Here is a 14,221-nt window from a genome sequence, read left to right on the forward strand (position 1 = left end):
TCCCTAAAAGGTTTCCTGCAATTTTCAGGTCATTTGAAAATGTTACCAAATACAGAAGAATTTACAATGATTCTGATCTCAGACGCACTATTAGAGAGGGTTGGGGTTCCTTACAATGCATCTGATTTCAGACGCGTTTTTAGAGAGGATTGGGGTTCCTTACAATGCATCTGATCTCAGACGCGCTATTAGAGGGGGTTGGGGTTCCTTACAATGCATCTGATCTCAGACGCGCTATTAGAGAGGGTTGGGGTTCCTTATAATGCATCTGATTTCAGACGCACTATTAGAGAGGGTCGGGGTTCCTTACACTGCATCTGATCTCAGATGCGCTATTAGAGGGGGTTGGGGTTCCTCAGAATTTCACAATATAATTATAGGGTTCCTTAACCAAACCAAAAAAAGTTTGCAAACTACTGTGCTAAACACACGGGTAGTGATTTTCAACCGGGGTTCCGTGAGCCCCCCACAGGGGTTCCGTGAGCCCCCCACAGGGGTTCCGCAGCCACCAGTGTGGGAGAGCCGGGACAACTCTGGCAGCTGTCCCAGGCCTGGTGGCGCGGCAGCACCCCATGTAGCAGTAACCTGGCAGCTCCCGAGTTCAGCAGCAGCCGCCGCCGCCCAGGTCACGGTTATCCTTTCTCCCCCTGCTCTGGTCGGCGCAGGAAGTCACGTTCAACTTCCAGCTGACAGGAGGGAGAGGAAGGATCAGGCGCATACGCTCACTGGAGGGATATCCCCAGGATTTGACAATCTAATTCTGGGGTTGCTTAACCAAAGGTTGAAAACCCCGAAACTAAAGAATACACCGTAGTCCATGTCATAATAGAATAGGTAATGGAGAACTTCGCAGGTCTCATATCGGAGTATCTGCCATTATGAGTCCTGTACACTTGTTCTTCTCTGGTGTCTTCTTAGCTTAGGCCACAATCCATAGTGAGCGTGACATGATCAAAATGGAGGACCGCTATGAGGCCGTCCATAGTGCGTGCGACCGCGCAAGGGATGAAGAGTGGCCGTGCGGCATATTCTTGAAATGACAAATTATTTAGTCTTTTTGCGTGAGAGACGTGTCACGTGACCGGTTCAGCCAATGAGGATGAACCAGCCTGGTGACGTCACGGCCACGCCTCCCTTTCGCACAAACCCTATGTGCACAAATCGCTTGAGTGACAGGCGCGCGACGCCATGCGCTCCATCGCACGCCCACTATAATCGCGGCCTCAGATGTTACTAACGAGCAATGTAACAGATATATCTGGTGTAACTATCTTTCATGTGCTTTTCTCCCTCTTGTACCCATCTGCTTAATTCAAACATCTGTCATGGCATTAATAATGAACTCCAAGGTTGGATATTAATCAAACCCCTTTGTGATTAAAAATGAAAGAGCAATGCATTACTCAACAGACGATATATAGGCAAATCTTAAATACCTACCTACATGTAGAACCAGAACCAGAAATATGTAGAACCAGAACCTGAAATATGTGGAAACCAGAACCTGAAATATGTAGAACCTGAAATATGCAGAACCAGAACCTGACATATGTAGAACCTGACATATGTAGAACCAGAACCTGACATATGTAGAACCAGAACCTGACATATGTAGAACCAGAACCTGACATATGTAGAACCAGAACCTGACATATGTAGAACCTGAAATATGTAGAACCTGAAATATGCAGAACCAGAACCTGAAATATGTAGAACCTGAAATATGTAGAACCAGAACCGGACATATGTAGAACCAGAACCGGACATATGTAGAACCTGAAATATGTAGAACCTGAACCTGACATATGTAGAACCAGAACCTGACATATGTAGAACCAGAACCTGACATATGTAGAACCAGAACCTGACATATGTAGAACCAGAACCTGACATATGTAGAACCAGAACCTGACATATGTAGAACCAGAACCTGACATATGTAGAACCAGAACCTGACATATGTAGAACAGCCTTAAAGTGCACAGCGGCTTTTGGAAAGAAGTTTATTTTATTCCTATCCATAAAATGTGCGATAACGATCTAAATGAAGCCACTTAAATCAGTGCACTGGGATAGTAAGTGAAATGTTACATTGGTGCTATGGGGCACATGTATCCAGGGAAAAGCAGTGCCAGTGTTGGATAAAAAAAAATGCCCCATGTGTATGGAAGGAAAAAACCATATAATGTTTCCTTTGATTTATCTGGAGAAATGTTTTGCCCCAGAATTGCGCCATTTTTTTTTTTTTTTTTTTTTTACAAATGCCCCCTACATGTCTAGACCCTCATGGGGCGACTGTAATAATTGCACTGCATTCATGTGCAGTTTGAGTTTGGAAAATGATTCACAGGAACAAAACTTGGCACACAGCCAGAAAAATGCTGCACCGCAGAAATAATCAGCCGAAGAGGGCGAATTGAACCGATTTCTTCACGGATGGCAATCACACTGACATGTTTCACCCTTGCAGGTATTATATTTGTACTAGGACATACAGGACTCATACCTTTTCTATATAGAGTGGGGAGTCCAATCTGGTACTAACCTCCATAAGATACCAAGTCATCATTCTGCACACTTGCTAACGGGTCAGGTCCTTGAAGATAATCATCAATGCTATTGAAGGACTTCCATTATTACATACAGTTTTTTCGTCATATTTTGAGTGTATCCCATTCCCGCGAGCCCCAGTTTATCCCTCATAGGGAGATCCCAGTTTTTGGAAAATGATTCAGCAGCTGAGATGTGAAATACATTGATTATTAATATCCCATAGTATTACCGTTGGAATCTACCGCTTGTCAATGGTATACAGTACATGTAAAAACAAAAACAAAAAAAGTCTCTACTGCTGATGAATGTGACCAACTGCTCCTGTGTAATGCATCTCTATCCCGTGGTCGTATCATCCACAATTCTATGTACATACTCGTGGATTTGTGTTGCCCTCTCAACCGGCAATGTGTTGAACTCGCAATTGTGCCAAGGAATTTTGTGAAACCACAATGATCCCACTCTTAAAAAGACTAATAATCCTCAACGCGACAATTATCACCTGGATATAGCATGAGCTCTGTTTCAGTTTTTTTGGCATCCCAGGGATTGATCCTTCGTGCCTGCAAATGTTCAGCTGCGCCTTTTCTGATCCTCTCTGAAAACATTCCCAGATCACAGCTTCTTTGTGCTTTCTTTTAAAAAAAAAAAACCCCTGCTCAATTTCATGTTTAGTTGCCATAGAAACTCGACATTTCCATCCCTCTGACAATACGAATATTGTTTCTGGTTGGGAACAGGTGGTTCCCCTGAGTTTAGTGCTCTGTGTTGTAATCCAAAAATGAAGGGGAATTTCAGCAGACATCTGAGACTCCCACCATTACATAATCCTTATTCAGAGCGCTCATAATCCTTATTCAGAGCGCTTTGATCAACTAGATCAGGCATATTTAAATTGTGCAGTAGCTGGATTGAACATGCTCCTCTATAGACAGAGATGTGTTCTATATAGCTACATGGTAAAGTTGACCATATTCTTAAAGTAGGGCAAATACAAAATGACTTATTAATCATCTCTGACTCCCCTCTGTGACTCTCCCCCTCTTACCCCATCCTCCCCCCTCTCACATTCCCCTCACTCCTCCACCTCGCCCCTATCCCTCTTGTACACGTCCTCTTTCACGCACCATTCAATGCCCCTCACATCCCCACCTCCTCTCACACTCAACACCCCATCCCGCCCACACATCTCTCTCCAACCTCCAAGAATCGCACACAACCCCCTCCTAGGGTTGCCGACAGGGCGGGGAAGAGTTGGGACAGCTGTCCCGAAACCAGTGGCTGCGGGGGGGGCCTGGTCAGCACCGCGGTGCTTGAAGCTGGGCCCGGCCAGAGGATGGGCCCATTATCTGGGTCCAGCTGCTGGGCGGGCCCGGCGCCGATGACGGAGATGGTGGTAGGGAAAGCTCTGGACTAAAACTTGTCAACTGCACTGGTTTTGAAATTGGTGCTCCAAGAGGTTTGGAGCAGCAATTTCAAAACCGGTACAAATGAGACGTTTTGCTCAGCCTACCGGGACAAGTGCTCTAAAACCGGTACTGTCCCGGTTAGACCGCTACATATGGTCACCTTACACATGGTGGTTGAGACAGAGATGTTACGGGCCACTTTGCCCATCCAGACTTCCTAGGTTGTACAGGACTCCAGATACTATTTCACATGTATCCCCTAACACCTTTTGGTTGCTGTGTTCCCATCCAATACATTTTTTTTTATTTTACTCCTATTTCTGCTCTGTACATTCAGATAGCATTACTATTTTGTACTAGAAAAGCTTTAGAATATAAAGAGAAGATGGCCTATCATATTCTTTATTTTTTATCTTGTTACCCTGTCAAGAAACGCTTTATCATGTCTGATTTATTTCCTTGTTGTATTGTGTTAACGTACCTATGATAATGCTTCAGGGATGAAGACACGATACGGTTTTAGTTAATAACAAAGGAGGATTCTTGAATGTTGACAAATGTTTCCATTGTGGTTTGTTGTTTAAGAAAATAGAACCAACAAGCCAAAGCATATATAAGCACGTGGCCCGATGAATGGTGTAAGTGTACATCGTTGTACATTAACTTACTTGTTCATTGGAGAGGGATATATGAATAATATCACTATTTATCCAATCAACTCCTTTCTTTGCCCAATTTCCCACCCTGTCTCCATTTCTATTAAACAATGTGTAGATTTGACGCAACTGGAAAATCAACTTTGGTTGTGGTGCAACTTTAATGTGCCAAGCAGTAGGATCAATCAAGGGTTTTTTGAAGCTGAAACCAGACTTGCTTGTGCTAACCCTTAATTCACAGGGAGTGCAAAAACTATTTTTCAATTGGAAAGAGAAGACTTATTTGTATTGGGATTTGCAGATGAATTTTGTCCATACAATGGACATATATAATAGGAGCAAAAGAAGGCATGGTTCTCAGTGAGGGCAGTGGAATGTGTGCTATGTCATGTAACCATTATGTCTAATAAGCTATTCACTGATAAGAAGGGGCCTGCAGGTTACAGGATAAGTGAAGGGTTTTCTAGTTCCTAGTGCTAATGAAATCACTGAATAGCATAACGCAAGTCACTTTGAGGCCATTTGTCGGTAGAGTAGGCTCCAAATGAGCATTATTTCTGGTTAGATGGGAAACATTTGACAGATTCCAAGATTTTTTTTTTTTCAAACCTTTTCACTTAATACCAAGAAGATACTCCACATATCTGGATATAACTGAATTATCAACTGGAGTATGCAATATTTTGTAACTTAAGCTTCAGTTTTATATACAATTATTGGGTAAAACATTTGGATTTAACCAATTTGCATTGATTTTTAGGAGACAGCAATTCATTGGCTGATTGTTGAAATAATCTAGTAGATCTAAATGAATGCCCCATTTATGTAAAAAAAAAAAAACATATGGCTTCTTCAGTAAGCCCTGGAAGGCCATATTGACCCATTATTTCCATCCGTTAATTCGCTTCATCGCGTGTATAAAAAGAATGACAAATGTGACTTTGCCAATGCCAGGTGGTTGTTTAGTTTTCAATGTATTGTATGACTCGCTTGACGTTGCCCTGGTAATTAAATATGCTAAACGTCTTCTTCATACCCATGAAAGAATCTTCCTAAACGAATTAAATACTTCTCACTTAAGGGCTATATTTCATAACAAACAAATAATAAAAATGGCACGCTTGCTCCATGGAGTTGTTACAATGCTTCCTTTATTACACTTCATGTCAGCTCTTGCTATCGGTTTAATGAATTATCCAGCCAAGGAGCAAAAGAATACATGGCTTATATTGTTATTTTTGCTCACTGCTGACTTGAGAGCTTCTGTGTGAGGCGAAGCTGAACAAAATATTATCTTTGGCACTTTTTAGTGTCTGGATTACATTCTCCTGACAGCTCGGTCCCGGCGGCACACAGCAGCCAGCATGTCACAGCCTTAAAGATAAAGGAATGACAAGGTTAGACAGAGCCTGCGCCCTCTAATCTGTATCTGTGTGAATAAGGCGGTTCCAGGCCTGGAAAAGGAAGACTGGATACGGCTAAGGCCCTGCTGCAGGCGCCCGCACGGCCGCCTTGCTTGCCAGCGGCGCATGCAATTCACTGCACCGCGATCTGCAGCGATTTTTTTTTCCGGCACGGGGGGGAGGCGTGGCCAAAATGGGTGTGGGGGTGTGGCCATGACGTGAGGGGGCGGGGCCGCCCCACAGCCGTTCAGCCCCTCAGCCCCTCAGCCCCACACACACACACACACACACACACACACACACACACACACACACACACACACACACACACTCACTCACAAATACACATGGGGGGGGGGGGGTCGGAGCCCGGGGGATCGGAGCAGGGGGGGAATCGGAAGGGGGATCGCTGACACACAGCTCGGCAGGCGAATTAACCCCGTCACTGCTAGGGGGGCCTTCAACCCAATACTTAGGTGCTGACATTGTCCCGCAGTACATGAGCAGCGCGTACAATGCGATGCCCCACGCTACAGTATGCTTACAGGTGTGTGTCACACACACACCTCCCGTGGCGAAGAGGAGAGAGTGTGGGAGGGAGCAGGGGGGGCTCCCTTGGTGCTGCAGAGTTTATTTAAAATCGCTGCTTTCCCCCCACCCTCTCCTCCCCGCTCCCTGAAGCCTCCCCGCTCCCTGAAGCCTCCTCTCCTCATTGGCTCACAGCCACACCACGTGACGCGTCGCCGCTCGTGATTACAATTCTCTTGCATCCCCTGGCGGCTGACGCGTCACAGTGTGTAGCGAGCCGTGCAGGGAGGAGGGACTGGGACCGGCTCGGGAGAATAACATCAGATGATGCGTAGTGCGCACGTGGCCGCCCGCACCGCGGACGCAGCGTGACCAAAGCCTAAGTGTCTGCAGATAGATGCTGTCCATTTGCAAGCAGCGAAGCGTAAACCATGTGCTAATGGGAGCCAGAGGAGGGGTGGCTCTTGGTGAGGGTAGTGGAATGTATGCTAATTAATGTAACCATGATGTCTAATTATCTACCCACTGATAAGCGGCCTGCAGATTAGAGAACAAGTGAAGGGCGTTTTGGTTTCCAGAGGAAGTTAGCACATGGATTCCACTGAATGACTTCATGCAAGGGACTTTTCAGGCTATTTATCCAAAGCCCATGTATTGAAGCCCAGGCCATATTAGGACCGTGTATGGCATAATTGCCTTGTGCCTTCTGAAAGTAACCTGCTTTAAACTTGAATGGAAAGTGTAACACATTGTATCATTTTTACCATTTTGCAATCCAGGTTAAAAAAATAATAATTTGTACTTTGACAAGCTAAAAATGCACACATAGGCGTCTAACACCTCACAGATGTCTTCCATCGGCTGATTAAGCGGAGTATATTCATGGTTTTTGGCCACACTTCTGGAATGATCGTACTGTATAAGATCTATCAGAGACAAACTTTCCCTAACGATATAAATTACCAATGTGCTTTGAGGCAGTGGTGTAAGATTACATTGCTATCCTTGAGCTGGTGCTTCTACCTCACTATGTAGCATACAATAAAGCAGGGATGCTCAAGTACGCCTCCCCCCCCCCCCCACCAACAGGTCAGGTTTTCAGGATATCCCAGCTTCAGCACAGGTGTGTCAGAGGCTTTGTCAAAGACTGAGCCTCTGATTGAGCCACCTGTGCTGAAGCAGGGACTGATTGAGCTACCTGTGCTGAAGCAGGGATATCCTGAAAACCTGACCTGTTGGGGGAGGGGGGGGGGAGGGGAGAGCAGGGGTGCAGCTTGAGGACTGTAGTTGAGCCCCCCTGCAATACAGTATTGGATAAGCAAGACCGTACAAGGTGGATAAAAGAGTAAGTGCTGCAGACATCAGTGAATACAATATAAAAGGAGTCCCCACTCCCAACCATAGAGACTATTCCATCTCTGCGGTGTATTAGGAGGCATAGCGATATAATGGGGTTATACGTAGGTCGGTGCATCCGGTGTAACTGCTGCACGTGCGGATATGCAAGGAGAGGCTCTTTGCTATCTTCCGTATGAATGTATCCTGCAGCAGAGGGCTGGCCGTGCCCTGGTGGGAATTTATTGGAAATCTTCCTTTAGTGGCTGGGTTTTAGTTAAGATAAGTAGATGGGCACTTGGAGAATGTGGTCAATGTATTTACACAGTCACAATAGCAACACTACGTTACCATGCAGCAGTGCACAGAACTCCCCATTCAGCGGGAACACACTATTCATATGACGCGTAGTGGCATATACTGTAGATGATGAGGATTTTCATGTACTTTTCAGAATGTTTTTCAGTAGCTGACTCAAACACAGGAGGGTATTGTGTCCTTCTCTCCCACACTGAATACTCTCCCACTGCGCACACAACGCTCTCTGCTACATCCACTGTATTTACTTTGATATTCCAGGGACACTTACTCCTGTAACCTTCTCTTCTGTATGAGTATTTACACTGACGTGCTAAGTGCACTTACACCTACTACTGTAACCCTCTCGGCATACAGCTGAAACCAAGTAACTATTGTATTTACCACTGAATAGGCCCTTTGTCGCTTAAGTACACTGCCTGGCCTGCCATTTTTCGGGGGCCCGTATTCTTTACACAGTTTATTTCTGTCTGTGGCTCTTACTGTAGAAATGACTGTATTCCTCTATTCCAGGCGTGGCCAACTCCTGTCCTAATTGGCCACCAACAGGCCAGGTTTTCAGGATATCTCTGCTTCAGCACAGGCCACTGATTGAGCCACCTGTGCTGAAGCAGGGATATCCTGAAAACCTGGCCTGTCGGTGGCCCTTGCGGACTGGAGTTGGCCAACCCTAAAGAATCTATCTCCACCCCCAGCTATTGCCATGGGGTATATAAATATGTATGTTTCGTTCCCATCGTGCTGCCTCCGTACACTTGAAGAGGAGACTTTTGAGGTTTCGGAAGAACACTTATGTTGGTCGATTGTACACAATCTACAATTAATCTACATTTCCCAAGAACAGGCAACATTTCTTCATAGCAAATTGCATAGGGACCTTTGAGTCGGTGTTGGCAAACCAGTTTTCGCGTTGATAGCACTTGCTTTGCAGCTCGAGTTGGAAATCACAGAACAGAACAGTCAAACATTTTGACTAACTCAGAGTTGAATGTCTTAGTAATGTATGTCCCAGAACTCTGATCTCTACCAGGAATAAACACCATTAAAGCTGCACACCAAGCAATATCCTACATGTGTGTTTTTTTTTTTTAAATAAATCCGTTCTGTACTATGAGAAAATACTTGTAGCATTTTTAAAAAAAAACTCTGAATGACATGGTTTAATGTATTAGAATGTAACAAGCCTTTTTTGTTTCTATAGCAACCATTTACAAAGTCACAAATACTGAGTCAATACTCCTCTGCAGCCATTTAGTGAACCCCCCCAAGCCGAATCTTTGCCTATCGATCACAGGAGAACGGATCGATCGGCAACTTAGCTAATTACTTATCATTGTGCGGATTGCATTGATGCACATATTGAAGGGGGGGGGGGGGGGAGAACAGCTTGTATCGCTGCTTTATGGCTTCTGCCCTGTGACAGCATTCATTTCTTCAAATCCTAATATTATTCCCCTGTCACATTCTAGCATGACGGGAAACCATACTGCCACAAACCTTGCTACGCCACCTTATTTGGACCAAAAGGTATGTTTTTTTTTAATTTCATCGTATAGATCAGGGGTTCTCTATTCTGGTCCTCAAGACCCCCCAACAGGTCAGGCTTTAAGCATATCCGTGCGTCAGCACAGGCGGCTCAATCAGTCTCAGCTTCAGCACAGGTGGCTCAATCAGTCACTGCTTCAGCACTGATGGCTCAATCAGGGGCTCAGTCTTCCAGAGAGCCCCTGATTTGAGCCACCTGTGCTGAAGCAGGGATATCCTTAAAACCTGACCTGTTGGTGGCCCTGGAGGACTGGAGTTGCCCACCCCTGGTATAGATCATCTTTTTGATGTACAAATAGCGTAATCATGGATGAGTTAATAGACGCTGAAAGTGAGTTTGAATAATAATAATAATAGCATGTTCTTGTATACCACGCCAATAGTTTTACGTTGCGCTTTACAGAGACATTTTGCAGGCACAGGTCTCTGCCCCGTGGAGCTTACAATCTATGTTTTTGGTGCCTGAGGCACAGCGAGATAAAGTGACTTGCCCAAGGTCACAAGGAGCCGACACCGGGAATTGAACCAGGATCCCCTGCTTCAAACTCCGGGCCAGTCAGTGTCGTTACTCACCGAGCCGCTCCTTCTCCCTAATGAATGAAAGTACCAGGCTAATACAACCTGTTCCAGACACACAGCTAGTTACGTGTTCAGGCCGGTGATAGGATTACAATCTGATAACTTGTTAAAATAATGCATCACGGAGAGGAGGCCTAATAGTTTTATGTAAAGGGGCCGCCAACTCCGGTCCTAAAATTGGTCAGGTTTTAAGGATATCCATGCTTCAGCACAGGTGGCTCAATCAGTGGCTCAGTCTTTGACTTAGCCACTGATTGAGCCACCTGTGCTGAAGCAGAGAGAGCCTGAAAACCTGTCCCTTAAGGACTGGAGTTTGTAAGTCAGTGAATGGTTTTGTTACGCAATTCAGCGTATAAGCAGATGGGCAGATAGGACGGCGTGTGTATGTAGTTCCGTTTTTCAGCCCCCTCACGCCCCCATCCCCATAAAGGGACTTATTAGGTAAAAGGCAGTAGATGTCAGAAATCATTAACCTCTAATTAATGTCATTCAATGATCGCTAATGGCTAGCATTGTTGGAGGTCTCATGAGATCAAACGATGTAACAAAGCGTAATTTCTGCTGAACATTTCTTCCGTTCCGGAATATTCTCAGGAGTTAACATTGGAGGCGCGGGATCTTACATCTATGAGCGGAAACCGAGCGAAGAGCAACTCACTTCTCCAACTACCACAGCTCCGAAGCCAGAGGAGAGGAAGTTTACTGGCACTTCTAAGGGGTCTGTCAAAGGTGAGTGAATGGAAAGCAGCGCGCACCTGGGAGAGGGAGAGGAGAGAACGGTGTGGGTGAGTGGGAGAGAGCGGTGTGGGTGAGTTGGAGAGAGAGGTGTGGGTGAGTGGGAGAGAGCGGTGTGGGTGAGTGGGAGAGAGCGGTGTGGGTGAGTGGGAGAGAGCGGTGTGGGTGAGTGGGAGAGATCGGTGTGGGTGAGTGGGAGAGAGCGGTGCGGGAGAGAGCGGTGCGGGAGAGAGGGGGAGAGCGGTAGAGCGGTGCCGGTGAGAGAGCGGGGTGGGGGTGAGTGGGAGAGAGCAAGGTGGGGCTGTGGGAGGGATGGAGAGAGCAAGGTGGGGCTGTGGGAGGTGTGGGAGGTGTGTGTGTGTGTGTGTGTGGAGAAGTGTGGCTGTGAGGTGAGATAGCGGGGGGGGTCTCAAAGGGCCACCGACACTGGGGGTATGGAGCACTCTAGTCCTGGGCCCCAGGGAAAGCTGCCTGCGGCCCTGTTAGTGATGTAGAATTACTGTACACGTGGAAAGCTTTGTATCAACATCATGTATGAAGAACTCTCATGTTGGATAAATAAAAGGTATCACAACCTGCACCAGATCTCCCCATGGATAGAGATATCGGGGGCTCATTCTCCTTCATTGCTCTAAACCCACAAACTTTACGAAATCTCCGATTATTGTATGTATAGCGTTACTTGTATAGCGCCATCCAGTTACATAACGTTTTACAATAAGCGCTTCAGCCATAAAACAATAGGGAAAGGAGTCCCTGCCCCGAAGAGCTTACACTCTAATTATTGCTCAGTAATTCCCCATCGGTTCTCTTGTGTATATCCCAATTGTTTGATTGCCTCCCCCCCACACACACACATTTTGCTGCTACTCTTTTATTAATAACTAGTATACTAATGGTTGCATATATGCAAAGTGATGGGATGCATCCAGATTCCCTGATTAAAAGTATCTGTACAATTCATTCAAAAAATAGTATGACATATATACCGTGGCGCAGGTAGACATGTGCGGGCCCCCGGGCAAGAGAGAAAGTCACGGCCCCATTATAAGTGAACGGATTCCGTAGATTCAGGAGAAAAATTGGCCTTGATTTTTAAACTGGAGGATATCTCTCCCCATCATCTCTCCCCATCCTCCTCATCTCTCCCCATCCTCCTCATCTCTCCCCATCCTCCTCATCTCTCCCCATCCTCCTCATCTCTCCCCATCCTCCTCATCTCTCCCCATCCTCCTCATCTCTCCCCATCCTCCTCATCTCTCCCCATCCTCCTCATCTCTCCCCATCCTCCTCATCTCTCCCCATCCTCCTCATCTCTCCCCATCCTGCTCATCTCTCCCCATCATCCTAATCTCTCCCCATCCTCCTCATCTCTCCCCATCCTGCTCATCTCTCCCCATCCTCCTCATCTCTCCCCATCCTCCTCATCTCTCCCCATCCTGCTCATCTCTCCCCATCCTGCTCATCTCTCCCCATCCTGCTCATCTCTCCCCATCCTCCTCATCTCTCCCCATCCTCCTCATCTCTCCCCATCCTCCTCATCTCTCCCCATCCTCCTCATCTCTCCCCATCCTCCTCATCTCTCCCCATCCTCCTCATCTCTCCCCATCCTCCTCATCTCTCCCCATCCTCCTCATCTCTCCCCATCCTCCTCATCTCTCCCCATCCTCCTCATCTCTCCCCATCCTCCTCATCTCTCCCCATCCTCCTCATCTCTCCCCATCCTCCTCATCTCTCCCCATCCTCCTCATCTCTCCCCATCCTCCTCATCTCTCCCCATCCTCCTCATCTCTCCCCATCCTCCTCATCTCTCCCCATCCTCCTCATCTCTCCCCATCCTCCTCATCTCTCTTCATCATCTCTTCCCATCCTCCTCATCATCTCTCCCCATCCTCCTCATCATCTCTCCCCATCCTCCTCATCATCTCTCCCCATCCTCCTCATCATCTCTCCCCATCCTCCTCATCATCTCTCCCCATCCTCCTCATCATCTCTCCCCATCCTCCTCATCATCTCTCCCCATCCTCCTCATCATCTCTCCCCATCCTCCTCATCATCTCTCCCCATCCTCCTCATCATCTCTCCCCATCCTCCTCATCATCTCTCCCCATCCTCCTCATCATCTCTCCCCATCCTCCTCATCATCTCTCCCCATCCTCCTCATCATCTCTCCCCATCCTCCTCATCATCTCTCCCCATCCTCCTCATCATCTCTCCCCATCCTCCTCATCATCTCTCCCCATCCTCCTCATCATCTCTCCCCATCCTCCTCATCATCTCTACCCATCCTCTCTCCTCATTATCTCTCCCCATCCTCTCTCCTCATTATCTCTCCCCATCCTCCTCATCTCTCCCCATCCTCCTCATCTCTCACCCATCCTCCTCATCTCTCCCCATCCTCCTCATCTCTCCCCATCCTCCTGATCACCTCTCCCCATCCTCCTGATCACCTCTCCCCATCCTCCTCATCTCTCCCCATCCTCCTCATCTCTCCCCATCATCTCTCCCCATCATCTCTCCCCATCATCTCTCCCCATCATCTCTCCTCAGCTCCCTCCCTGTCCTCCTCCATGGCTACGTGTGGGACAGGGTGGGGATAGAGGCAGGCGCGGGGAGATGATCGCGGGGGCGGTGGGCCGCCAGAGTTAAGCAGAGGCGTTAGGAGTTAGGCCACACTCAGGGTGTCGGCGTCGCGACGTGTGCGCGCGTGCACGATCGGGACTCACCTGTGCTCCTATGGTAGTATCTGAAGTGCCCGCGGCGCTGTGGCGCGTCAACGCTGCTACATTTTGGCCTGACAAGTAGATTTGTGTTTCGGGCTGCAGTCGCATGATGTCAGCGTCACGTGAGCCGGTTCAGCCAATGAGGGCCAACCCGCTTGGTGATGAGTCCGTGACACGTTCGCCACGCCCCCGATCGCCTCCCCAATCTCCTGCAGCCTTTGTGCACACATCGCTGGGGCTGCAGGAGTGCGTGCGGCGGCGTGCGCATGTGCCGGCACCCTGAGCGCAGTCTCACACGGAGGCAGAGCAGGACGGCCGCGGAGGAGCGCGCTGTAGCAGCATAGACACCAGAAGTAAGAAAGACTTCCGGGCCGCCGCGGCGCGCTCCTCCCTGCCGTCCGGCGCTGCCTCCGTGCAATTCCCAATGCCTCTGCCAG

The 14,221-nt window shown here is 47.6% G+C and overlaps 1 protein-coding gene across 1 annotated transcript in view; it reads left to right on the forward strand.

Annotated features, from left to right (window-relative positions):
* LOC142502460 (cysteine-rich protein 2-like) overlaps positions 1-14,221 on the forward strand; it is a 76,533-nt gene that overhangs the window by 46,269 nt on the left and 16,043 nt on the right. Inside the window, exons 3-4 of the mRNA XM_075613471.1 lie at positions 9,672-9,729; positions 10,921-11,055. Of these exons, the coding sequence (XP_075469586.1) occupies positions 9,672-9,729; positions 10,921-11,055 (193 nt within the window). The remainder of the gene's footprint in view (positions 1-9,671; positions 9,730-10,920; positions 11,056-14,221) is intronic.

Source organism: Ascaphus truei, chromosome 9 (genome assembly GCF_040206685.1).
Source record: "Ascaphus truei isolate aAscTru1 chromosome 9, aAscTru1.hap1, whole genome shotgun sequence".
NCBI classification, from domain to species: domain Eukaryota; kingdom Metazoa; phylum Chordata; class Amphibia; order Anura; family Ascaphidae; genus Ascaphus; species Ascaphus truei.